This window comes from Plecotus auritus, assembly GCF_963455305.1.
Source record: "Plecotus auritus genome assembly, chromosome: 6".
NCBI lineage: Eukaryota > Metazoa > Chordata > Mammalia > Chiroptera > Vespertilionidae > Plecotus > Plecotus auritus.
This window is the reverse complement of record NC_137773.1, coordinates 40,697,783-40,722,691: the sequence shown is the minus strand read 5'-3', so window position 1 is coordinate 40,722,691 and position 24,909 is coordinate 40,697,783. Positions and strand designations below refer to the sequence as shown.

At 46.6% G+C, this 24,909-nt stretch overlaps 2 protein-coding genes across 19 annotated transcripts in view; one reads left to right on the top strand and one right to left on the bottom strand.

The window, feature by feature from the left end:
- Nucleotides 1-24,909, top strand: part of PHYKPL (5-phosphohydroxy-L-lysine phospho-lyase) — a 26,987-nt gene continuing 2,078 nt past the window's right edge. The window contains exons 1-12 of one of the 4 annotated variants that reach the window (XM_080675673.1): nucleotides 1-154; nucleotides 1,002-1,120; nucleotides 2,112-2,271; nucleotides 5,441-5,515; nucleotides 6,095-6,182; nucleotides 6,259-6,375; nucleotides 7,716-7,798; nucleotides 8,047-8,272; nucleotides 19,940-20,094; nucleotides 20,535-20,624; nucleotides 22,711-22,841; nucleotides 23,529-23,609. In XM_080675673.1, coding sequence (XP_080531799.1) covers nucleotides 90-154; nucleotides 1,002-1,120; nucleotides 2,112-2,271; nucleotides 5,441-5,515; nucleotides 6,095-6,182; nucleotides 6,259-6,375; nucleotides 7,716-7,798; nucleotides 8,047-8,272; nucleotides 19,940-20,094; nucleotides 20,535-20,624; nucleotides 22,711-22,841; nucleotides 23,529-23,596 — 1,377 coding nt within the window. In that variant the 5' untranslated portion in view covers nucleotides 1-89 and the 3' untranslated portion in view covers nucleotides 23,597-23,609. Of the gene's footprint in view, nucleotides 155-1,001; nucleotides 1,121-2,111; nucleotides 2,272-5,440; nucleotides 5,516-6,094; nucleotides 6,209-6,258; nucleotides 6,376-7,715; nucleotides 7,799-8,046; nucleotides 8,273-19,939; nucleotides 20,095-20,534; nucleotides 20,625-22,710; nucleotides 23,096-23,528; nucleotides 23,610-24,909 lie in introns of those variants that run through there. The other 3 variants (XM_080675672.1, XM_080675675.1, XM_080675674.1) reach the window with 3 other exon arrangements.
- HNRNPAB (heterogeneous nuclear ribonucleoprotein A/B) overlaps nucleotides 23,679-24,909 on the bottom strand; it is a 21,077-nt gene continuing 19,846 nt past the window's right edge. For 12 of the 15 annotated variants that reach the window (XM_080675680.1, XM_080675685.1, XM_080675681.1 and 9 more), the window contains one exon: nucleotides 23,680-24,806. In XM_080675680.1, the coding sequence (XP_080531806.1) occupies nucleotides 24,736-24,806 (71 nt within the window). In that variant the 3' untranslated portion in view covers nucleotides 23,680-24,735. Of the gene's footprint in view, nucleotides 24,807-24,909 lie in introns of all 15 variants that reach the window. The other 3 variants (XM_080675688.1, XM_080675689.1, XM_080675687.1) reach the window with 1 other exon arrangement.

Here is a 24,909-nt window from a genome sequence, read left to right as displayed (position 1 = left end):
GGGGCGGGGCGGGCGAGTGAGGGGGCGGGGCGGGGCGAGTGAGGGGCCGGCGCCGTCCCGCGCTCCTCTCCGCGCACCGGCCCGGCGTCATGGCCGCGGACCCCGACCCGCACGGGAAGGCTGCGACGCTGGCGCGGAGGCGGCGGCTGCTCAGGTAAGGCGACGGCGGCGCGGGTGGCGCGCACGCACGACCCGCTTGCCCTGCGCGAAGCCCGCCGGCCCAGCCCCGCTTTCCTAGTCTCCGAGCCTCGGCCCTGCGGGCAGCTGCTTCCCCTCGGCCCGTCCTGCGACTCCGGGCCCGAGCCCCCCACACCCGAGGCCGAGCTCTTGGCCCCCGTTTCCCCCGGAGAAGGCCTCTTGCCGGGCACCTGGGAGGACCTCGCCAGGGGCGGCCCGCCTCCGAACCTGGGCCCTGGCCCGAGAGCGACCCATTAAGGGGCTGAAGTTCAGACGCAGGTGGGGTGGGGAGGCGGCTCACTGGCAGCCGGAGAGAACCTGTGCGGGGACTCTTGGTGGGACGTGGGCACGAGGCAGCCTCTGGCGGGAGCCTGGAGTTGGCAGCCAGCAGGGCAGCAGGGTAACTGGACTGACAGCCATTGAGGGTGGGGGTCCCCTTCCTCACATCCATCCCAGCAAAGAAACACTGCCCTAGGGAGCCCCTTGGGTCTGGGGCGGCCACCTTTTCCCGGGACTCGAGGATACAGATTGGTGATGTGGACACATGCGGAAATGAATAAGGCCACGTAACTTTAACATGACTTAAGAAACAATTTAAGTTTTAGCAACTGCTTCCACCCCCCACCTCCACCCCCCGCCCCGCTTTTCCTCCTTTCCAGTCCTCACCTATGTGGGGGAACTGGAGGCAGGGAAGCAACAAGGTGCCCTTCACGCTTTTTTTGCCCTTTCCAGAAACCGGAAGGGGTGGGGGAGGCCTGTGATGGGTGGACTCTTCCTTCAGGCCTTCAGACATGGCTGTCCACTTTTTTTGCCTGTCTTCACAGCTCTTCCTGCAGACTCTTTTTTCCTGAGGATCCTATTAAGATTGTCCGGGGCCAAGGGCAGTACATGTATGATGAACAGGGAGCAGAATACATCGATTGCATCAACAATGTGGCTCACGGTCAGTACCATCACTCAGGCCGGCTGGGCAGGAGAGGAGGCCAAGGCTGCGAACCTGGTCCAAGGGTGATCCTGAGATGCAGAAAGGTGTGGAGAACTGGGGTTGAGCTGAGCAGAAGAGGCCCAATCTTTCTGGTGTAGCTGTCGAAGTTTCCAAGTAGGAGCTGTGCTAAACCAGGCAGTAGTCAGAGACTCTTGTCTGGGAGTCCAGTTCCACTTGGGACTGATGGCAAGCTCAGAGAGCAGCAGTCAGTCCAGCCACAACCAGCAGTGGTCTCCCCTGGCCAAGTGCTGGGGGTCATGGCAAGGCTTCAGCCCCAGTGACCATCTCAGGTCCTAGGGAAGAAAACTGAAGTAGGAATTCAGTTATCCAGATTGGGCTGCCAGAGCCAATGGGAGGAAAGTGAGTCTGACTGAGCAGGCACGTTGGAAGTTAATAAAGTAGAGGCTCTAGTCCCAGAACGCCTGGGTTTATACCCTGTCCTTCACTTATTTGTAATTTTAGGCAAGTTTCTTAACCTCTATTCCTCATCTGCAAAATAGACATGATAATGCCAAGTATCCACCTGAGAATGTTTTGGAGGATTAACTGAGTTAATTCTTGTAATTTGCTTTGCATGTGCCTGGCACCTGGCGAGCTCCCAACACATGTTTGCTGTTAGCATCATCTTTGGCGGTTATTACCTCCAGCCCCCTCTGACTGATGAGGTCAAGCCCTCAGACAGACACTCCCATCCCCCTCCATGTAGCACACCACCTCCCACCAAAGACGTGGGTTTCTAAATAGGGTTTCCGCCAGAATCCTTTCTCAGTCTCCCTTTTTAGAACTGGCATGTGTCTCCTGCCTCTGCCTTCAGGCTCCCCTCTTTCCTCTCCACCTCTTCCTCCAATACTGTGTCTTCCCTGACTGGGTTTACAGACTGGGGATGGGGGAGGGCCGGAAGGATAGGATGAGCAGAGTCAGCTGTGTGATGGAGGTGGCCCTCTTCCAGTTGGGCACTGCCACCCTCTCGTGGTCCAAGCAGCACATGAACAGAACCAGGTGCTCAACACCAACAGCCGATACCTGCACGACAACATCGTGGATTTCGCACAAAGGCTGTCGGAGACCCTGCCAGAGAAGCTCTGTGTGTTTTATTTCCTGAATTCTGGGTAAGTGTACTGCAGCTGGCCCCCTAGCAAGATGAAGAGAGTTGCTCACCAGTGAGCAGCATAGTGTAGCCGACCGAGTGCGGAACGAAGGAAGGCCCCAGCCAGCAGCCGGGGAAGGAAGGCCCTGGCCAGAAGCCAGAAGGCCTGATCGGTCCTGGTTGCCAGCCAGACCTAGGGACCCTAACTGTGCACAAATTTCGTGCACCGGGCCTCTAGTAGGATATAATGAGGCATAGAAGCAGACCTGGCCTGCTCTGAGAGGACTAGGAAAGGCTTCCCTGAAGAAGTGATATTAGACTAAGAGCTGACTAGGACCGTGGTCGGCAAACTGTGGCTCGCGAGCCACATGCGGCTCTTTGGCCCCTTGAGTGTGGCTCTTCCACAAAATACCACAGCCTGGGAGAGTCTCTTTTGAAGAAGTGGCGTTAGAAGTTTAAGTTTAAAAAATTTGGCTCTCAAAAGAAATTTCAATCGTTGTACTGTTGATATTTGGCTCTGTTGATTAATGAGTTTGCCGACCACTGGACTAGGAGATAAATAGATGAGGAGGAAGGGTGCTTCCCACTCCATCGTAAGTGTTCTTATCAAGGTTGGTTACCACACAGAACAGCCTGTGCAAAGGCTCTGCAGCAGAAGAGGCATGGTACCCAGCACACTGGAGGAACTATAAGGCAGCCAGTGAGGGAGGGGAGAAGGTGAGCAGGCACTGGGGAGGGAGACAGGGCCCATCATCCTGGACCTTATCAGCCAAATAAAGAATCTGTTTTTATCCTAAGAGCATTGGGAAGTCATCAGAGGATTTTGATCAGGCAGGTGATGTCATCAGGGCTGGTGGAGAGCGAGAATGGACACCATTAAGTGCCTTTTCAGCAGCCAGGTGACAGGTGATGGCAGCTCACACTAGAAGTGGCAGTGGAGACAGAGTGGCAGGCGATGACATGTACATAGAACCAGCATGCTGGGAGAGAACATTCCACAAATCATAGGTTGAGGCATTTAGATTATAGTAAGTATTATCATTATCATTGCCACTTGCATAGTACATTTATCAGTCCCCTCCAATAATTTCTAGGAAGTAGAATTTACATCTTCATTTTATAGATAAGGAAACAGTTTATTTTTTTAATACTTTTCAATTCTTCAGAATTGTAAGGAAAATACATATGAGTGGATATACATTTTTATATAAATATTTCTTAAGATAAAAATATAAATTACAATTCTACGTATGATCAAATAAATGTAAAAATTCATATTTATGCTGAGGAAACAATTAAACTGGATGTGTGTGTGTGTGTGTGGAAAGAGCAGTTTAAATGAAACTAGCTTGCCCAGAGCCACCCGCATAAGGAATGGAAGCCATAACCGGAACCTCTCTAGGAAGAGCAGGGAGCTGGCTCCAGGAGTGGGAGCCTCCTTGGCAGTGAAGGGACATTTGCTGGCTTACTCCACCAGATTTACTCTGTGGGTTCCAGCGACTTCCATGCTGCCAAATCCAGTGGTCTCTTTGCTGCCTTTGTCTTATTCTATCTCTCAGCAATACTGACAGTTACCACTCTCTCTAGAAATGCTTCTGGTCTAGCTTCCAGGGCACTGCGCATCCTCACTCTCCCTAGCTTCTGGCCGCTTCTCCTGTCTCCTCTGCCAATTCTCCTCTGTGCCTCAGGGCAGGTCCTCTCTGAACCTCTCCCTCCTGATCTCTTCCGTTCCCGTGGGATTACGTAGCATCCACGTGCTGGTTACTCCCAAACTTGTCTCTCAAGCCCAGATGCTTCCCATGCGTTCCAGCCTCGGGATTCTAACCACCCCCTTGACTTCTTGAACATCAGCTTCACGTGTCGAAAAGGCAATAAGGACATGATTGTCTTCTGCCAGCACCTGGAGTGGGACCATGGCCCCAGCTCTCCCTTACTTTCCTAGGCACTTACCCCAGACCTTCCCAAGAGGACATCCCCCTCACTACCACCCGCACCCTGTCTTGCCTGGTAAATGGCAGAACCATCTGCATCTCTGCTTAGGGCAGAAACCCCCTCCCAGTCCTGCATCAGTCCTGCCTCACCTACCTCTAGGATGGCTCCATCCACTTCCCTTTATCCTCATGGCCACCACTACTCTCACTTGCGTGTCCTCCTTGCTCTCCTCACTTCCACTTTTTTTTTTTTTTCATTGAAATAGTGTGTTCTTTTTATTTTAATTTATGACTGCTGTGGATGGGCAAGGGGCCACATACCAAACCTGGAAAGCTCGTTCCACTTTCATTTCCTTCTACTCCATCACACACACATAGCCAGAGGCTTCCTCCTCAAATGGAAGCTGAATCATGTCTCTTCTCTGATTAAAACTCTTCAGTGCTGCTTGCTGTGCCTGGAAACGTCCCCCTGAGGCTTTAGTGCAGGTGTTGCCTCCTCATAGAGCCCTTCCTGACCCCCTGTCTTAGCTCAGGCTGCCATAACAAAATGCCACAGGCCACCCCAGACCGGGAGGCTTAAACGGCAGCCATTTGTTTTCTCACTGTTCTGGACGCCAGATCCAAGGTCAAGGTGTCAGGAGGTTTGGTTTCTTTAAGGCCTCTCTCCTTAGTTTGCAGGTGGCCATCTGTCTTCATATGGTCTTTCCTCTGTGTACGTGAGCCCTTGGTATCTCTATGTCCAGATTTCCTCTTAGAAGGACATCACTCAGGTTGGATGAGGGCCCACCCTAATGGCCTTATTTTAACGTAATTGTCTATTTAAAGGCCCTATCTCCAAATACAGCCACATTCCGAAGACTTCAACATATGAATTTTGTGGGACACACAATTCAGCCCATAGCACCCCCTTATCTAAAGTAGGGTCCCATCTGGTCCTCTTGAGTGAGCATTCTTTTTTTCTTTGGTGTTTTTGGATTTTTGGAATGGTTTTGTTTGTTTGTTTTTTGCTTTCGTGACACATACTAGAATGTAAGTTCCAGGGGGGTCAGGGTCTGTCTGTTTCACTGTTTTTGCCCCTAGTCTTAGCACACAGAAGGAAGGCATTTGATGGATTTGTACCTAATTACTAATGAATGGTGTCCCAAGAATCTTCTTGCTGCTGGCAGGGCACCACCTTCTTCTGGGTTTCCCTGTAGGAAGCAGGCCTGCGGGAAGGAAAGCCCTTAGCTGTCTGAGCAGTGCCCACCTTTTCTGTTGTAGGTCGGAGGCCAATGACCTAGCCCTGAGGCTGGCCCGCCAGTACACAGGACACTGGGACGTGGTGGTATTAGACCAGTAAGTGCCATTCCCAGAAGCTTGGGCCCACCACTTGTTAGGGATCAATGAGGCTATAACTTTGGGTGCCTTGGGCAGGAAGGATGAGGGACCATTTCTGCAGAGACTCCCCAACACACTCCAGGGGGCTCTTTTCCCTGGTCTCTCTTCTAGGAGGGCAGCTTCTGGGGAGCTGAGAAAGCTTTGTGAGGGGTTAAGAGTTGGTCCCACATTTGAGGTTAAAACTGTTCCAACAGTGGCTTCCACGTAGTATGTGCTGCACAAGGCCCAGGGCCAGGGTTAGCGCCCTAGCACATCAAAGGTCATTACAACCCTGAGGAGAAGCCACTGTACATAGGAGAGAACTGACCCCAGAGGGCCTAAGTGATTAGCCCCTGTTACACAGCCAGGAAGCGGCCTCACAGAAAGTCTTACTGACCCCACAGCCTGTGCTCATCCCCAGCCCTAGGGGGCTATGTCAGAAAGGTTGCTCTTCCTTGTCAGAAAGGTGTGTCTCCTGAGGAGGGTAGATGCTTGTCAAGGCCAGGCCAGAGACTCGCGCCACTTGGGCCTGAGCCCACCCTCCCTTCTCCTCCCCAGTGCTTATCACGGTCACCTGAGCTCCCTGATCGACATCAGCCCCTACAAGTTCCGGGACCTGGATGGCCAGAAGGAGTGGGTCCATGTGGTACGCACGGCCCAAGGGGGCAACAGGTTGGTGACCACCCCGAGCCTGTATGACACGGCACTGTCACTCCCCACAGGCACCTCTCCCAGACACATACCGGGGCCTCTACCGGGAGGACCACCCCAATCCGGCTGAGGCCTATGCCAGTGAGGTGAAACGTGTGGTCAACATTGCACAGGAGCAGGGCAGGCAGGTAACTATTTGCATGGGTCCAGCCCAGCCAACAGTGAATATCACTTCCTCTGTTGCCAGCTGGTGCTAAATACAGGGAACCGGAGAGACTCCGAACCAGAAATGTGTCCTGGGGCCCAGGCTGGGCTGGCTTTGATTGTGAAGGAGGGTCCTTCGAGAAGGTACTGCCTGATTTCAGTAATATGAGTTGGAGGTAGAAGAGGAAAGCATCCTAAATAGAGGGTAAGGAACCACTCGAGTGTGAGACCAGGCTGAGCGGGCAAGAGGTGAGCCTGGAGAGGCAGGCGGACCCTATGCCAAGGCCCCCAGGTGCGGTGCCAAGGGGCTGGAGACCATGGCAGACCTTCGAAGAGTTTTAAGAGGGAAGGTAATAAGACTAGAGATACACTTGAATGGGGCCAGCCTGAGGGTGAGTAAGCAAAGTGGGGGGCCCAACCCAGGTCAGCGTAGTGGAGATGGAGAGGGCAGAGACAGAACACATGTGTTGTACCTGGAAGAGCAGCAGCCACGGTGACAGTAGAGGGGAGGTGGTTAGTGATTGGTGTGAGGGCTCTCTGGGTATACAGGTAAACACAAAATATAACAACAAAGACAAGCAGGCCACAAGGCCAGAAAGGTTGGCAGAGCCAGATCTGGGAAGCCTGGCCTATGTGTTTCAGATGCTCTACACTCACTTATATAAAACCAGAAAAGAGGTTGCTCTGGTGGCAGCAGGGCTGAGGGACCGGTTTTTCTATCCCATTGACCTTTCCCTCATCCGGCTGAAGTTTCTAAAGAAGTTTTAAGGCAGAACATAGTTTGGAAGTCATTACTGTGAGCAGAAAGGTCATTAAAGGGTTTTAAACAAGATGAGCTTAGTGTCTGGTTGAGGCATCACCCTGGTGGCTAGTTGGAGGATGGACTAGAAGCATCCAGTTCGAAGACACTGGCAGGAGGCCAAGGCAGAAACTGGCAGATCTGTGGGAGGCAGAAGTGTCCAGGTGGATGGCAAGGAGTGGGTGCAGGGATGATACAGAGGAAGTCAGGCTGTGCTGACTGATGGATGAAGGATCAGGGATGGGAGCAGGGGAGAAACAGGCTTGTGGGGGAGAAATCAGTGGATTTTTTCTGAGGCATGCTAAGTACAGGAGTCTGGAGGCATCCAGGTTGTAAGAATTGGTTTGAGGCCTGAAAGCAAACAGAGTCACAGACATTCAGATGTGATGAGGAGCCCGAACTAGGGGTGCAACAATGATGGTAACTCATCCTGCTTGGAACCAGCCCGGAGCCGGCATCAGCAGGACTCTTAATTTGCCTCAGCACCTCCAGGTCAGTGTTCCTGACATCTCCTCTTGTCCACAGATTGCTGCATTCTTCGCTGAGTCTCTGCCCAGTGTGGGAGGGCAGATCATTCCCCCTGCGGGCTACTTCCCGGAAGTGGCAGAGTAAGGAGGGGCAGCTCCAGGGAGGCCAGGGCTTTGTTCCAAATGACAACCTCCGTCTCACCTGTTTGCCAGAGTTTTCAAAGCCCCTGAAAAAATAGTGGCCCCTAGAAAGCCATCCATCTGCCTAAGGCCTCAACCTTACTGTTGGCAGAGCCAGGATTCAGAGTCCCAAGACCTCCCAGCTCCTGTTCTGATCCCTCTCACCACAGTCGCCCCGTCAGCCGTCAGCCCTCTCTCCTCTGCCACAGGCACATCCGCAAGGCTGGAGGGGTCTTTGTTGCAGACGAGATTCAAGTGGGCTTTGGCCGAGTCGGCAAGCACTTCTGGGCCTTCCAGCTGCAGGGGGAAGACTTTGTCCCTGACATTGTCACCATGGGCAAGTCCATTGGCAATGGCCACCCTGTAGCCTGCGTGGCCACAACCCAAGCTGTGGCAAGAGCATTTGAAGCCACCGGTGTCGAGTACTTCAATACGGTGAGTGAAGGCTCTGGGGAGCACTGAGGGTTCTGATAGGCCCCAGACAATCTGAGCAAAGGCCACAGACCTGGCACTGTGCCACCACAAAGATGTCTAAGATGCTATGGAGGTGGGTGGGGGCTGGGGAACAGTTAAAGCAGGTCAGAGGAAAATAACACCAAACCTCTTTAAGATTAGTATCAACCCAAAAGCTGTGGCAGATCATGCCTTATAAAATATATAGAAAGAAAACAAGAAGCCCTCTCCCTTCCAGCAGAAGCTGCCTACTGTGTGCAAGACCCTGTGCTAAAAGCTGATTAAAATGCATGAGGAGCTGTGTGGATGATGGATGCGCTAGGATTAGCGTTCGTGTTGCAGTAGGAGTATGGAGGAGGTGCGGTGCAGGATTGAGCGTTCCCTAAGTGAAGTGGATCCCCGGGTTGGAGGAGAAGCCATGGCATGTTCAGTGGCGCCAAGAGCGCAGTTATGTGGCGGGTGAGGGGAGCATGGTGGTCAGCAGAAGGCCTCATGGTAAAAGAGCGGAGAGTCTGGACTAATCCCCAGGGCTGTGAGGAACCACAGAGGGTTTTAATCTGTGAGAGACAAGATCTGAAATACACTTTAGAAGTTCTCGGTGTGGAGAAAAACTACAGGTAGGCAACTGGTCCAGGCAAGAGAGAAGGAGCCCAAATCTGGACACGGACTACAGGAAGAATAGGGAAGGACAAAGATAGAGGGAAAGAAGAACGCACTGTCACCTCCCTAAAAAGAGTCAGTTTGAATTGGGGCCTGAAACATGTCAAGGTTGGGCAGGATGGTTGAGATTTGTCAGAGGTTATTAAAGACGAAAGCTGGTGCTCTCAGCAAACTCACTACATACCCAGCTGACACGTAGACAGAGCCTCTGCCCTAAATAAGTTCACTGTTCAGAGGGGAGATGGGCTCATAACTCCTGCTCACAATGGTGCAGAAAGACTTAACGGTAGTGTGTTCAGAGTGCCAGGAGAGCACAGGGACGCGGGTAAGAGCATGGAGAAGAGGAATGGAAGGAGCAGGGGAGGATTCTTATGGATGTGGGAAGATGAGGAGGAATTGGCCCTGCGAGGAGGAAGGAATGGGTTGTGTTAGGTGAAAGACAACCCACTGGAGCCGGAGCCTGGTGTTCGTGTCTGTCTGACTTGAAGCGCACATGGATTATGTAGTCAGTCCATGGTTCATGAAAGACTCATCTGTTCTTGCATAGTCCTCTTTTAGTTAATCAGTTAATTGGTTACTTTTATTACTGATACAAGCATCTGAGAAGCCATCATCCCAAATAAAAGTTAGGACCTTGACAATAACCTGCATCTATTTATCCGTATGGTTGCTTCCAGTCCCTGCCTCCCCAGCCCAGGTAGCCATCACTCTGAATCCCTTATTCATTAGTTATTCTCGTTTTTTTAACTTTGTAAGAAGTGTATCATGCTGCATGTATGTAGTCTTCAGGGATTTGTGTGTTTTTTCACCTAACATCATATTACTAAGAGTCGCCCCCATTGCTTGTCACTGAAGTCCATTTGTTTTGACTCTTTATAACAATATCCCATTGTATAAACTACTTTGGTTTATTTGTACAATCCTGTTGATGTGCTTTGCAGTTGTACTCATGGTTTTTGCTATTGTGAACCGTGCATATTGATATGAACCATTTTTATAAACTCAGTTATACACGTGCAAGAGGGTTTTTAGGAGTGGGATTGCTGGGTCATGTTCACCTTCATTTTGAGACAATGACGTCTGTTTTCCAAAGTAGGTCACAAGTTAACACCCACTAGCAGGTATAAGAGATTCTGTAGGTCAACATGCTCTTCACCACCTCTTAATTTGTGCCAATCAAGTGGGGTATAAAGTTGTAGCCCCTCAAATCAGGGAGTTTTTTTTATATGCCATTCCCTGATTTCAACTTACGTGAAACATTTCTTCATATGTTTATTGGCCATGTGCTGCTTCTGTGAAATGCCTGTGGTTTTTTTTCTTTTGTCCACGTTTTGATTGAATTACTAGTGCTTTTCTTATTTATTTGTGGGGATTTTATGTGTGCATTTGTGTATGCATGTATAATTACACAGACACATACTTAGTTACATGGGGCTTTAGTTACATAGGACTCTTGAAACTTTTTATTTCTTCTTGAGTTAGTTCTGGTGAGTTATATTTTCTTAGGAATTTTTCATCTGAGTATTCAAAATTGTCAATTTATGTTTCTTATTAATACTTTCTTAATGTTTTTTTAATCTTTATCATTATGTTTCCTTTACTTTTACAATAATAGTTCTTTGAGTCCTTCTTTTGTTTTCTTTCCTTCTGCTTTCTTTGGGGTTTGTTCTGTTTTTGTTGTTTTTATTTCTTAAAATGGATACTTAACTGTTTTCTTTTTTTTCCCTTTTTTCCTTTTTGTAGATATATTTTTATTTTATTTTTTTAATTATATTTGTGTTGATTGCAGAGGGGAAGAGAGAGGGAGAGAGAGATAGAAACATCAATAATAAGAATCACTGATCAGCTGCCTCCTGCACACCCCACACTGGGAATCGAGCCCACAACCCGGGCATGTGCCCTGACCAGGAATCGAACCGTGACTTCCTGGTCGATGCTCAACCACTGAAACTACATAATAGGCCAGGCTGTTTTCTCTATTAATATAAATATTTAAGCCTGTATATTTCCCTTAAAGCACAGCTTTTACATTGTATCCCACTAATCCTATATAATAAAAGGCTAATATGCAAATTGTCCCCTTGGGAGTTCGACCGGGAGACCAGAAGTTCAATCGCTTCCTATGACATGTGCTGGCCACCAGGGGGCAGCGCGTAACATGTTGGGCCATCAGCAGCAGCACTCAGGCGCTGAGGGAGCGAAGGAAGGAGGAGGCAGGGAGGTGGGGAACCTGATTAGCCCTGACCACTGGCCAGGCCTAGGAACCCTACCTGTGCACGAATTTCGTGCACCAGGCCTCTAGTTTTAATATATAGTGCCTGGCTCGTGTGGCTCAGTTGGTTGAATGTCCCATGCACAAAGAGATTGCTGGTTTGATTCCCCATCAGGGCACATGCCCAGGTTTTGGGCTCAATCCCCAATAGGAGGTGTGCAGGAGGCAGCCAATCAATGTGCAGGAGGCAAACATCAATGATCATTGATGTTTCTATCTCCCTCTCCTGTCCTCTCTGAAATCAGTAAAAAATAATTTCTTTTAAAGAGACATTTACATAGTTCTGCAAACATTTAGAGAACACACATTTTTCTTGAGGACATGTAGAACAATCACATACCAGCTCACCTCAACACAGTTTACAGAATAACTATCAAAACAAGTAAGCATCACACAAAACATGACCTTTAACTTCAGTGTCCTTAGAAGTTAATAAGTTTTGAAAAACCTAGAACTGAATAATGGTGCTGTGGTTCTCAAACTTTTGGCCTAAGAATCTCTTTACAATCTAAAAGTTATTGAGGAACCCTAAGTGCTTTTGTTATATGTGTTATATTCTTAAGAGATACTTATTTATCTGTACTTTTCTTGAAATACCTTTATCTGGTTTTGGTATTAGAGTAATACTGGCCTCAAAGAATGAGCTGGGAAGTGTTCAGATCTCTTCCATTCTCTCTGAAAGACTTTTCTGAAGGATTGGTAGTAATTCTTTAAACATTTAGGTAAAATTGACCAGTGAAGCCATCTAGTTCTAGGCTCTTCTTTATAGGAATTTAACTTTACTATTCATTGTTCTTACTTACTATAGGTCCGTTCAGGTTTTCTGTTCCTTCTCAAGTCAGTGTCATCATTTCTTTATCTTCCTAGGAATTTGTCCGTTTGACCTAAGTTATCCAGCTTGTTGGCATAAAGTTGTACATATTATTCCCTTATAACTTCTCAAAGATTAGTAGTGATGTATCCTCTTTGAGTCCTGATTTTTGTAGCTTTAGTATTTTTATCATGGTCAACGTAGCTGAATTTGTCAATTTTGTTTATCTCAAAGACCAACTTTTGGTTTTGTTGATTTTTTTTCTATTGTTTTTCTATATTTCTATTTATTTCCACTCAAATCATTATTATTTCCTTCCTTCTGCTTGTTTTGGGTTTAGTTTGCTCTTCTTTTTGTAGTTTCTTAAGGTGAAAAGTTAGATTATTCAAGGTCTTTTTTCTTTTCCAACATAGTTGTTTATAGACAGAACTTTCCCTGTTAACACTACTTTCATTGCATCCATAAGTGTTGGTATGTTGTTTTCATTTTCATTCATTTCTAGGTATTTTCCTTTTTTTATTTTTTTTTCATTTGGTTAATCCTCACATGAGGATAATTTTTCCATTGCTTTTCAATGGAAAAGAGGGAAGGAGGAAGGAAGGGAGGGGGAGAGATAGAAACATTCATGTGAGAGACATATTGAATGGGTGCCTCCCACACGGGCCATGACCAGGGTTGAGGAGGGAACCTGCAACCCAGTTACGTGCCCTTGGCTGAGAATCGAACCCACGACCTTTCTGTGCATGGGCCAATGCTCTAACCACTGAGCACCAGCCAGGGCCATCTCTGGTTATTTTCTTTCTTTTTTTTTTTTTTTTTTTTAATATATTTTATTGATTTTTTACAGAGAGGAAGGGAGAGGGATAGAGAGTTAGAAACATCGATCAGCTGCCTCCTGCACACTCCCCACCGGGTATGTGCCTGCAACCAAGGTACATGCCCTTGACCGGAATCGAACCTGGGACCCTTGAGTCTGCAGGCCGACGCTCTATCCACTGAGCCAAACCGGTTAGGGCCATCTCTGGTTATTTTCTAATCTCCCTGACTTATTTGAACCATTGGTTGTTTAAGAGTTTGTTATGTAATTTCCACATATTTTTTAGTTTTCCAATATTCTATTATTTGTTTCTAGTTTCATTTCACTATGGTGAAAAAAAAATATTTTTTTTCTTTGTTGAAAGTATTACGTATGGCCCTAGCTGGTTTGGCTCAGTGGATAGAGCGTCGGCCTGGGGACTGAAGGGTCCCGGGTTCGATTCCGGTCAAGGGCATGTACCTTGGTTGCGGGCACATCCCCAGTAGGGGGCGTGCAGGAGGCAGCTGATCGATGCTTCTCTCTCATTGATGTTTCCATCTCTCTATCCCTCTCCCTTCCTCTCTGTAAAAAATCAATAAAATATATTTAAAAAAAAAAAAAAAAAAAAAAGTATTACGTATGTTCCATTTCCCTCCCCTCTCCCACATTGACCCCTTCTAGCCCCCCCACTCCCTGCCCTGCCCTCGGCCTTCATCACGCTATTGTCTGTGTCCATGGGTTATGCATATATGCATATAAGTTCTTTGGTTGATCTCTTCCCACCCACCCACCACTCCTTCCCTCTGAGATTCCATAGTCTGTTCTATGCTTCTAAGCTTTTAAAATATATTATTGGCCTAATATGTAATCTATCCTGGAGAATGTTCTGTGTGCACTTGAGAAGAGCACTTACATTCTGTTTTGTTTTGTTTGGGGGGTATTTTTAGTCAAGTGTTCTGTATATGTTAGGTCTAATTGATTTTTAGTGTTGTTCAAGTCTTGTTTCTTTATTGATCTTCCATCATTCTGTTATCAAAAATGAGAGATTAAACTATTGTTAAATTGTGTATTTCTCCTTTCTATTCTATCAGTTTTTGCTTTATATATTTTAGGACTCTATTGTTAAATGCATGTGTGTTTGTAATGGTTTTAACTTTTGATAAATGGATTCTTTTATCATTGTAAAGTGTATATATTGCTAGTTTATTTTAGGCACACTGATTGTTTATTATATACATTCAATATTACTTTGTAATAGTTTCAAGTGTACAGCATAGTAGTTAGACAATCATATATTTTATACTGTTCCCCCCCCCCCTTGTTATTTGCAGCTAGTAACAATTTCAATCTTAAGATTTTTTTGTCTGATACTAGTATAGCCACAACAGCTCTTTTGGTTACTGTTTGCATGGTATTCCTTTTCCACCCTTTTGCTTTCAACCTATTTATGTCTTTACCAGTGCTCTTTTTAATATATATATATATATTTTTTTTTTAATTGACTTCAGAGAGGAAGAGAGAGATAGAGAAATCAATGATGAGAGAGAATCATTGATTGGCTGCCTCCTGCATGCCCCCCCACTGGGGGTCGAGCCCGCAACCTGGGCATGTGCCCTGACCAGGAATCAAACCAGGCAGGTGGTTTAAACTTACATTGTTCAAGGGTCAACTATGTTTTAAAATGATCACCACAATAAGTATAGTTAACATTCATCACCACACATGGTTACAGTTGCTTTTTGTGTGGTAAGAACTTTTAAGATCTACTCTTTTAGCAACTATAAGATATGTAATACAGCCCGGCCACTGTGGCTAAGTGGATGAGTTTGACCCATGAACAAAGAGATCAGGGTTCAACTCCCAGTCAGGGCACATGCCCAGGTTACTGGCTCGATCCTCAGTAGGGAGCACGCAGGAGGCAGCCGATTGATGTTCCTCTCCCTCATCAATACTTCTATCTCGCTATCCCTCTCCCCTCCTATCTCTAAAATCAATTTAAAGTATGTTTTTTAAAATATGCAATATAGTATTTTTTTAATCTTTACCTGAGGATATTTTTCCATTGATTTTTAGAGAGAGTGGAAGAAAGAGGGAAAGACAGAAATATCGATGTGAGAGAAACACGATTGGTTGCCTCCTGCACAAGCCCCAACCAGGGCCCAGGCCAGGGAGGAGTCTGCAACCAAGGTACGTGCCCTTGACGGGAATCAAACCTGGCACCCTTCGGTCCACAGGCCAACACTCTTTCCAGAGCCAAATTGGCTAGGACTGCAAAACAGTATTTTTAACTATAGTCACCATGCTGTACATTATTTTATGGACTTACGTTTATAACTGGAAGTTTTTACCTTTTTGACCACCTTCACCCATTTTACCTACCCTCTTTGTCTTTTGATCATTTGATTATGTTGTATCTAGATATGGAACTCATTCTACTTTAGGTTCATTGAATTTCTTGGATGTATAGGTTGTTGTTGGGTTTTGGTTTGCTAAATCAAATTTGGGGACATTTTGAACATTATTTCTTCTATTTTTCATTCTGCCCCTTTCTCCTCTCCTTCTGTGACTCCCATTGACATATGTTGGTATGCTCAATTGTGTCTCACTTGTCTCTGAGGCTCTGTTCTTTTTTTCTTTTTCTTTTTTTCTCTCTGGTTTTCAGACTGGACAGTCTCAATTGACATATTTCTAGTTTGCTGATCCTTTCATCTGCCTGTCCAAGTCTACTATTGAGCCTCTCTAGTGAATTTTTTATTTCAGTTACTGTGCTTTTCAACTCCAGAATTTGTTTGGTTCTTTTTTCTCATTTCTATTTATTGATATTCTGTATTTGGTGAGACCTTGTTTTCATGTTTTGCTTTTTAGTTCTTTAGATATGGTTTCCTTTAGCTCTTTTAATATATGACACTTAAAGCCTTTGTCTAATAAGGCCAAAATCTGGGCTTCCTCGGGCACAGTTTCTATTGTTTGCTTTTCCTCTCCGCCTACCCATATGCACCATGCTTCCTTCTTTCTCTTGTGGACGAAAGGGGGGTGCTGTAATAAATGATAATTTCTGCCTGGCCAGTGTGGCTCAGTAGTTGAGCATCAACCTATGAACCAGGAGGTCATGGTTCGATTCCCAGTCAGGGCACATGCCCGGGTTGTGAGCTCAATCCCCAGTAGAGGGTGTGTAGGAGGCAGCCTTCAATGATTCTTTCTCTCCATTGATGTTTCTATCTCCTTCTCCCTTCCTCTCTGAAATCAATTTTAAAAATTTTTTTAAATCATAATTTCCTAACTGGGCAGTTCACGATGGATAGTCACACCCAAGCCTATAACTTTTTTTTCTTTTTGCCTGTAACTTATGAGCAAAGGTTTAAGCAAGCCTGCCCACTGTTCTTGTGCATGTAAGTTAAGACACCTTTAAATTGCCAGAATAACCCTTAACCACCCTCAAGAGAGCACATAATCTTAACTACCCTATAATCCAACCCCTGAAACCACCTTTATCTAATCTTTCCTATATTCCCTTAATTTCAAATACGTAAAATAAACTCCAAAACTGTCATACTCTTGAGCATTTGAGATCTCGCTTGTCTTGCTTGTCAGTTTTGGCTCTCAAGTACTCATAAAAATTCTCTTCAGCCCTGGCTGGATGGTTCAGTTGGTTAGGCATCATCCTGATGCACTGGGGTTACATGTTTGATCCCCGGTAAGGGCCAGTGTGGGACTCAACCAGTGAGTGCATGGTTAGGTGGAACAGCAAATCAGTGTTTCTCTCTTCTCTCTCTCTCTCTCTTAAATCAGTAAATTAAATTTTCTACAGGTTTGGAAGTTTTCTTACGTCAACACTGCATGTTTCAGGGTTTTTTTGTTGTTGAAAACTGGACATCCTATATAATAAAAGCCTAATATGCTAAGTGTTCAGTCAACCAGTCGGCCGTTCAACCAATCAAAGTGTAATATGCTAATGATATGCTAAGGCTGCTCAACTGCTCGCTATGATGTGCACTGACCACCAGGGGGCAGACGCTCCGACTTGTAGGTTATCTTGCTGCTGGGGTCCAGCCAATTGGGACTGAGTGAGACAGGTCGGACCTAGCCTGTGCCCTCTCGCAATCCAGGACCCCTCAGGGGATGTCAGAGAGCCGGTTTCCGCCCGATCCCAAAGGTCAGGCCTCTAGTTTTAAATAATATAATGTGGCAACTTTGGAAGTCATAGTATCTCCTCGTAGTTTGTTACTGCTTTTTGTTGTTCTTTGTATAATGCCTTCTTTGAACTAATTCTGTAAATCTGTGTTTTTTGTCATGAATAGCCACTGTAGTCTCTGCTTGGTTCGCTTAGTTATTATCTAATGATTGGGCATCTCCTTAAATACCTGGAACCAAGAGGTCTCTCAGCCTTTCACGAGAGTTGATGTGTTGTAGTGTGGGTAGGGTATGCTTCAGCACTCAGCCAAGCACTTTACAACTCAGCCTTAGCCTTCCCTTCCTCCTCCTTCAGAGCCTCAAGACTTTTCAGATCTTTCCTGAACATGAACTTAGCATTGGGCATGAGCATATTTCTACACATATACATGGCCTTCTAGATTTCCAGAACTGTGTCAAAGCTTTTGTTCATTTTCTTTCTATTGTCCCTCTGGGGTGATCTTGGGGGAAAGACCTATCTGTTGTGTTCGTTGAGCATCTTGGGCAGGTCATGATTCTACACCAAAGACATACTACCTTGTAGCAAGTTTGTGGTTAAATAATATACAATATGTAGCCTCAATGTATCCTTTGTCCATTCCACACATAATTTGTTTTTGACCTATCAAAAAGCTGCCTCATAGCAGAATCAACTTGGTAGCTTTTTGTGATCTCAAGTATGGGGCTCTGCATACAAATTTTCAAGATAATCTACAGGAGACCAATACACACCCATTAGAATGGCTACAATTAAAAAGACTGACAAGCCTGGCCCGGGTGACTCAGTTGGATGGGCATCATCCCATGCACCAGGAGGGTTGTCAGTTCAATTCCCGGTCAGGACACATGCCCGGGTTGTGGACTCGATCCCCAGTGGGGGGCATTCAGTAGGTTGTGGATTGATGTTTCTCTCTTTCTACCTTTCTCTCTCTAAAATCAATTTAAAGACATTAAAAAAATAAAAAAAAAGACTGACAATTCCAAATGTTTTTAAGAATGTGGAACTACTGGAATTTCATAGGTCTATGAAAGTAATGATACCACTACTTTGGAAAACTTTGTTTTTTATAAAATCAACTATACATTTATCATATAATCCAGCAGTCTGATATTTACCCAAGAGAAATGAGAATGTATGTTTACAAAAGAACTTGTTATAAATATTAATGTTTTATTCTTAATAGTAAAAAATCAAAATAACCCAGGAGTTCATCTACAGGAGATTGACTAAACAAATTGTGGTATGTCTATACAATGGAATACTACGCAACAACAAAATGAACAAACTACTAATACACAACAAAATGGATAAATTTCAAAAACACTTTGAGCAGAAGCAGCAAGGCACAAAAGGGGTACACATTCTGTGATTCCATTTATATGACATTCTGGAAAAGGCAAAACTGTAATGATAGAAATCAGGTCCGTGGCTGTCTGGGCCAGTAGTGGAGGGGGATACAAGTAACTCTGGAAAGTGATGGAAATGTGTTGTGTCCTCATTGTGGTGAAGGTTCTAATTTTACACATTTGTCAAATCATACTGAACTACAGTCAAATCATATTGAACTACAGCATAATGTTTTGGTCAACAACAGACAGGTTGATGTCAGAACATCTGAACCTGCCCTAGCCAGTTTGGCTTAGTGGTTAGAGTGCCAGTCTGCGGACTGAAGGATCTCAGGTTCAATTCTGGTCAAGGGCACGCATGTACCTCCATTGCAGGCTCCATCCCCAGCACCAGTTGGGGCACGTGCGGGGTGGCAACCAGTCAATGTGTCTCTCTCACATAGATGCTTCTGTCTTTCCCCCTCCCTTCCACACTCTTAAAAAAAAAAAAATCAATGGAAAAAATATCCTAGGGTGAGGATTAACAACAAAAGAATGTAGAGAATTTTTGAAAAAAATTGAGCCAGCCCAGCCGGCGTGGCTCAGTGGTTGAATGTCGACTCAGGAACCAGGAGGTCGCTGGTTTGATTCCCAGTCAGGGCACATACCGGGGTTGTGGGCTCCATCCCCAGTTGGGGGCATGCAGGAGACAGCCCATCCATGATTCTCTCTCACCATTGATGTTTCTCTCTCTCTCCCTCTCCCTTCCTCTCTGAAATCAATAAAAATATATTTTTTAAAAAACTGAGCCAAAATTATGTCAGCCCTGGCCAGCATACCTCAGTGGTTAGATTGTTGGCCTGATAACCACAGGGTCTCGGGTTCTATTCCCATCAAGGGCACATATCTAGGTTGCAGGTAGGCTATCTGCAGGAGGCAACCAGTTGATGTGGCTCTCTCACATCGATGTTTCTCTCCCTCCCCCTTCCCTTCCATGGAGCCCACCCTGTGTGATTCAGTGGTTGAGTATGGGCACATGCCCAGTTGTGGGCTTGATTCCAGTAGGGTGCATGCAGGAGGCAGCTGATCAATGATTCTCTCTGAAGTAAATAAAAACATTACAAAATAAAATCAATGGAAAAAAATATCCTCCAGTGAGGCTTAACAAGAACAAAAAAAAATTATCTAACCACTGTTTTAAAATATTTAATGTCATCTTAGACTAATTAATGTCAACTATAATTGAAAAATTAAAATAAGGGGGGAAATATTTGAGCCAGAGGATACACCTGGAAGCAAGATCTCAATAGAATGCGAAAAGTGCTTCCAAGAATAGCATTTTGCAGCTTTTATGCCTTTGGCATTAAAAAGGGAACTAAGGAAAATTACAGCCAGACAGGTGTGGCTCACTGGTTGAGTATAGACCTATAAAGCAGGTCATGGTTTGATTCCTGGTCAGGGCACATGCCCAGGTTGTGGGCTCAATCCCCAGTAGGGGGCGTGCAGGAGGCAGCCGTTCAGTGATTCTCTCTCATCATTGATGCCTCTCTCCCTCTCCCTCTCCCTGTCCCTTCCTCTGCTGGACATCTGACATGCCCTTTGCCCCTGGCTCAGTTTGGGGGCAGCCCAGTGTCCTGTGCAGTGGGGCTGGCCGTCCTGGATGTCTTAGAGAAGGAACAGCTGCAGGCTCACGCTGCCTGTGTGGGCAGCTTCCTGATGGAGCTCCTCAGGCAGCAGAAGGCCAAGCATCCTATCATCGGGGACATCAGGTGAGGCTTGAGGCAACAGTCACTACCCACTAACCAAGAACCTGCAAGAGACCTAGAGTCATTTCTTCTTTCACCTAACCACCTGGGATGGTGGGAGTCTACTTTCCACTCCACAGGGGAAGAACTGAAGCACTGAGAGGGGCTGTTGTCCAGAGTGGCACTTCTAGGGAGGGGAAAAGCCAGGATCAAGTAGCTCTGACTCCCCCCGCCCCATGCTACCCCCTCCACCACCACCTTCTTCCCTGTCCAAAGTGAGAGCCCCTCCCCATTGCAGTTACTTCCTAAACACACACCACCACCAGTTCCTGTGTCTCCAGGAGACAGAGGTACAAGCCCTTGTGGACTTTCCAAAGGGGCTTGGCTGAGACCCAAGCACAGGGCAAGGGTAAGGCCCGTGGTCCCTCAGGCCTGGACTCCTGAGATGTCACCTTCTGCTCCAGGGGCGTCGGGCTTTTTATTGGTGTGGATTTGATCAAAGATGAGGCCACAAGGACACCAGCCACCGAAGAAGCTGACTATTTGGTATCCAGGTACTTTTTCTTCAAACAAATTGCCTTTGCAGAGCTTCTCCAGGGCCACACCAGGGACTGGGGATAGACAGGACTCCTGCTCCTTGTCTGGGTGGGTGTGTCTAGATGGAACATCATCTCTGGACTTGGAAGCCCCCTGCCCAAACTGGTTCACATTTTTCACTTGAATCTAGGTAAGACTCCAGCCTCAGCACCTTTCTCCCCTTTTATCTCCATTCCTCATGCCTATCCTTTCCCCCACCTCAAAAAATCCTTGGAAAATGTGTATCATTGTTTGGAATTCACATAAAACAGAATGTAAAAAAATATTTCCCTCCATGAGGTTTTTCGAGACTGACACCTCCCCTAAGTGACTATTCTAGTCCCTGCCTTCTCTGTTGGTCAGACACATCTGCCCACTCACCTACCCCATGCTCACCCCACCCGTCTCAGCTCAAGAATCCAGCATGGCCCGTTGGAAGGAATCAGATCTGAGGCCCAGCCTAATTTCCTCCATCTAATAGCCACTTGTGATTTCTCCAGCTCAGCTAGGAAACTGGTACCAAGCATAGGTGTTTCACATTTAGTAGGTGGTAGAGCTGAATTCGAAGTCCAGACCTTATTCTTTTAATATATTTTTATTGATTTCGGAGAGGGAGAGAAACATCAATGTTGAAAATCATTGTTTACCTCCTGCACACCACCTACTAGGGCTCATGCCCACAACCTGGGCATGTGCCTTTGACTGGACTTGGACCCAGGACCCTTCGGTCCACAAGCCGTTCTGTTCACTAAGCCAAACAAGCTAAGGCCATAGTCTGGGACACCATGGCTCCTGACAAGACTTAATATAAATTTTAAAAAATGGAAGTGGAACCTGTCTGGTTTACCTCAGTGGTTAAGCATCAACCTATGAACCAGATCAGTTTGATTCCTTGTCAGTACACATGCCTGGGTGGTAGGCTCAATCCCTGGTGGGGGGGTGTACAGGAGGCAGTTGATCAGTGATTCATTCCCTCATTGTTTCTATCTTCTCTCTCCCTCCCTCCCTCTGAAACCAATAAAAATGTATTTTTAAATGGGAGTGGATGTCAGAATATAAATACAATCATGTCAGACCCTCAGTAGCCAAAATACCTTCCTAGGTGGAATTTTTTTTTTTTGGGGGGGGGGGTGGCATTAAGAGAACACATTGGTTTGTTGTTCCACTTTTTTATGCATCCACTTGCTGATTCCTTTATGTGCCCTAACTAGGGATCAAACCCGCAACCTTGGCATATCAGGACAATGCTCTTATCAACTGAGCTACCTGGCCAGGGCACCTTCCTAGGTTAAAAGTATAAGTGTGGAATATTAAAAATGATTCTTATGTACCAATGATAGTGTGGTAAAGTCATCCTCCTAAAAAGAACTGGAAATTGAACTGACAAGAACTGTCTGGAAATTACAAGATTACTTGTGTGCAGGGAGCAGGGGAAGTTACTGAAGCTAGATAAGGGGATGGCATTCATTGTACCACTTTGTAATGTTGGACATTTTCCATACATATACAAAGCAAGCCATATACATCATATAACCAGGGGTCCTCAAACTTTTTAAACGGGCCCAGTTCACTGTCCCTCCGACCATTGGAGGGCCCAACTATAGTTTAAAAAAACTATGAACAAATTCCTATGCGCACTGAAGGCCCGGGACGAGTCGGCTGCTAAGCAGGACAGGCAGCGGCACCCGGCAGGCCGGATAAAGGTCCTCGGCAGGCCGCATGTGGCCTGCGGGCCGTAGTTTGAGGACGCCTGAATAAACCATAAAGTGGAAAATGCAGGGACTACCGACTGGAACTCCAGGGGCAGATAAGGCTATGCCCCTTCTCAAGGCCAGGTCCACATGGGCCGTTGACGCCAGGGTACAAAGGATGGGAATCAAGTTTTGCAAGGGGTAGCCAGTGCCCTATCCTGGGGGGCAGGGGTGCTGGCCTGTGAAGAGTTCCAAAAGCAGTGTGGCCGCAGCCCTAACCAGGAGGCCGAAGCCAGGCACAGAAAGGCCTTAAAGACCATGTGAAGAGCCCTGGGCTGGTGGTATAGCAAGGCTGTTATGTCCTGTCCTACAGGCTGAAGGAGAACTACATTTTGCTAAGCACTGACGGCCCTGGGAGGAATGTCCTGAAGTTTAAGCCCCCAATGTGCTTCAACTTGGACAACGTACAACATGTGGTGGCAAAGCTGGATGCCATCCTAACAGGTAAACATAAAGCCCAGTGTCCAGCTGACCATGTCCCTAGAACCCAACCCAGCAACTACAATAGTCTAGTGTGCTCAACAGCTGGGCTAGGTATCCTCTGGACAATGCAGGAAGCAAGGAGCTGAAATGGAGAGGGGATCTTACTGGCCCAGGTCACTTATTTCTGCCTGTGCCTGGTGGGGCTTCCCAAGCACTGGGTAGGTGGGAGCTGAGCCAACCCCCAAGGGCTGTGTGTGCAAAGCTCTGGGCAGGGGTGGCCCCCTAAATAGGTAAAGTCCTGTATCTTGGAGATCAGAGCGGTCCCTCCCTGTCCTCCACCTCTGGGCTATTTCACTTCTGCCCCCAGGGCTCCAGAGCTAAGGGCCAACCCCCTGTTCACAATTGGGAGGTGATATAAAACCTGCTGGATGAGGTGAGGCACAGAACTGGCTTAGGTTGCCTATAGAGGAGCCTCTGGTTGAACTGGGGTCTTGGGAAACTTGAGGGTAGGCTTTTTCCTTTGGGAAAATTGTTGCTGATCCTGTGGCTGGTGCCACATACATATAGGTCAAGGGTAGGGGATCGTGGCCCTATCCAGTGAGCCCAACTCCAAACTGCCATTCAAGAAGCTTAGACCCTGAGGGCAGGAGGAACCTTTAACAGAAGAGAAAGGTTAACCAGTTTGGGTGGTTATGGGGTCTTTTTCAGACATGGAAGAAAAGGTGAGAAGTTGTGAGACGCTAAGGCCCCAGCCCTGTGGTAGCCCTGCTGTGTAATGTCCTTTACTAGGTGAGTAGGCCACAACTGGGTTCCTGAACTGTTGTTCTGTAACCCCCACGAAACCAAGCTTTTTTTTTTTGTAAATTTTGTTTCAAGTAATGTCCCCTTCCCATAGGATAATTCCAACATTGGGAGGCTCTGGCTACCTTGAGCTCTCTCCACCCACCCCTGCCAGAAAATCTCCAACATTGTTTGCATTTGTTGGCTGAGGCAAGAGGGCAGGAGTAGCCCCATCCTCCCCAGCCAGTTCCTTCTAGGAGGGGAAACAAAACTCCTTTTCAGGCTCCGACCACCTAGACCAGTCCCACAGCCTGCTGCCTCCTCTTGCCACCAGACTTGAGGTGCTCCAATCCAGCAGCAAATAGGTGCTGCCAGAGTAGGCTATTACATTTCAGCCAGGAGGGGGCATCCTTGATTGTAGGTTCACTGTCCTGGAAGACAGAACCCCGTTTTAAGAAAGGTGTTGTTCTAAGGTGTCTCAGAATCCCTGCTGCACAATCTTCACCCCCATGAACAGCTGCCTTAAACCTCCAGCCATTTCCTTCCTTTAAAGGGGCCCAAGTCCTATGCACCGCATATCCCACACTCACCCAGGCTTGGGGGTTTTTACATTTTTATTTCAAAAGCTTGGATAGCTTCAATATCCAGGTCGTGGCAAAATCAGGACACGTGTAAAATACCTTACAATACATTAGATTCCCAAAAGGTACCAAAAAGTACAGTAAAATTAACACTTCCATTACAGGAAATGTATGACACAAATAATATAAAATTAAAAGGTGAAAAAAGGTGACACTGGTTTCCTAAGATAGACTTTTTTACAACCAGGGTCCACAGGTCCAGGATGCAGAGCGGCAGCAGGAAACAGACCCTCCCACCTGGTTCTGGGTAACCCGGTAATAAAATCAGCCCACAAAGCCGCTCTGGCCTCTGAGACACCACACGCTGCCTAAAAACAACTAGAGCTCTGGAAATAGTAAACAAGAGAGTGATTTCCAGGGGGGAAATTTTAAATAAGATGCACATGGGACAGGCCATAGAAAGTATGCCAAGTTAAATTTGGTACATAATTGTTTGTGTTCACTCAATATCCAAACAAAGCGTGTGCGGTCAGACGGGCACTCTTGCCGAAGCCTCAGTATGGCTTGTAGTTATTCTGATGGCCACCACGTCGCTGGCTCTTCCCGTAATTCGTACTACCCTGACCTAGGGACAAGAACAACAATGATAGCAGCTAGATTTATTGAACATTTATTCCTGTGCCAGGCGCTTGGCTCAAATCCTCACCAGAGCCAACACCCCTGGGGCA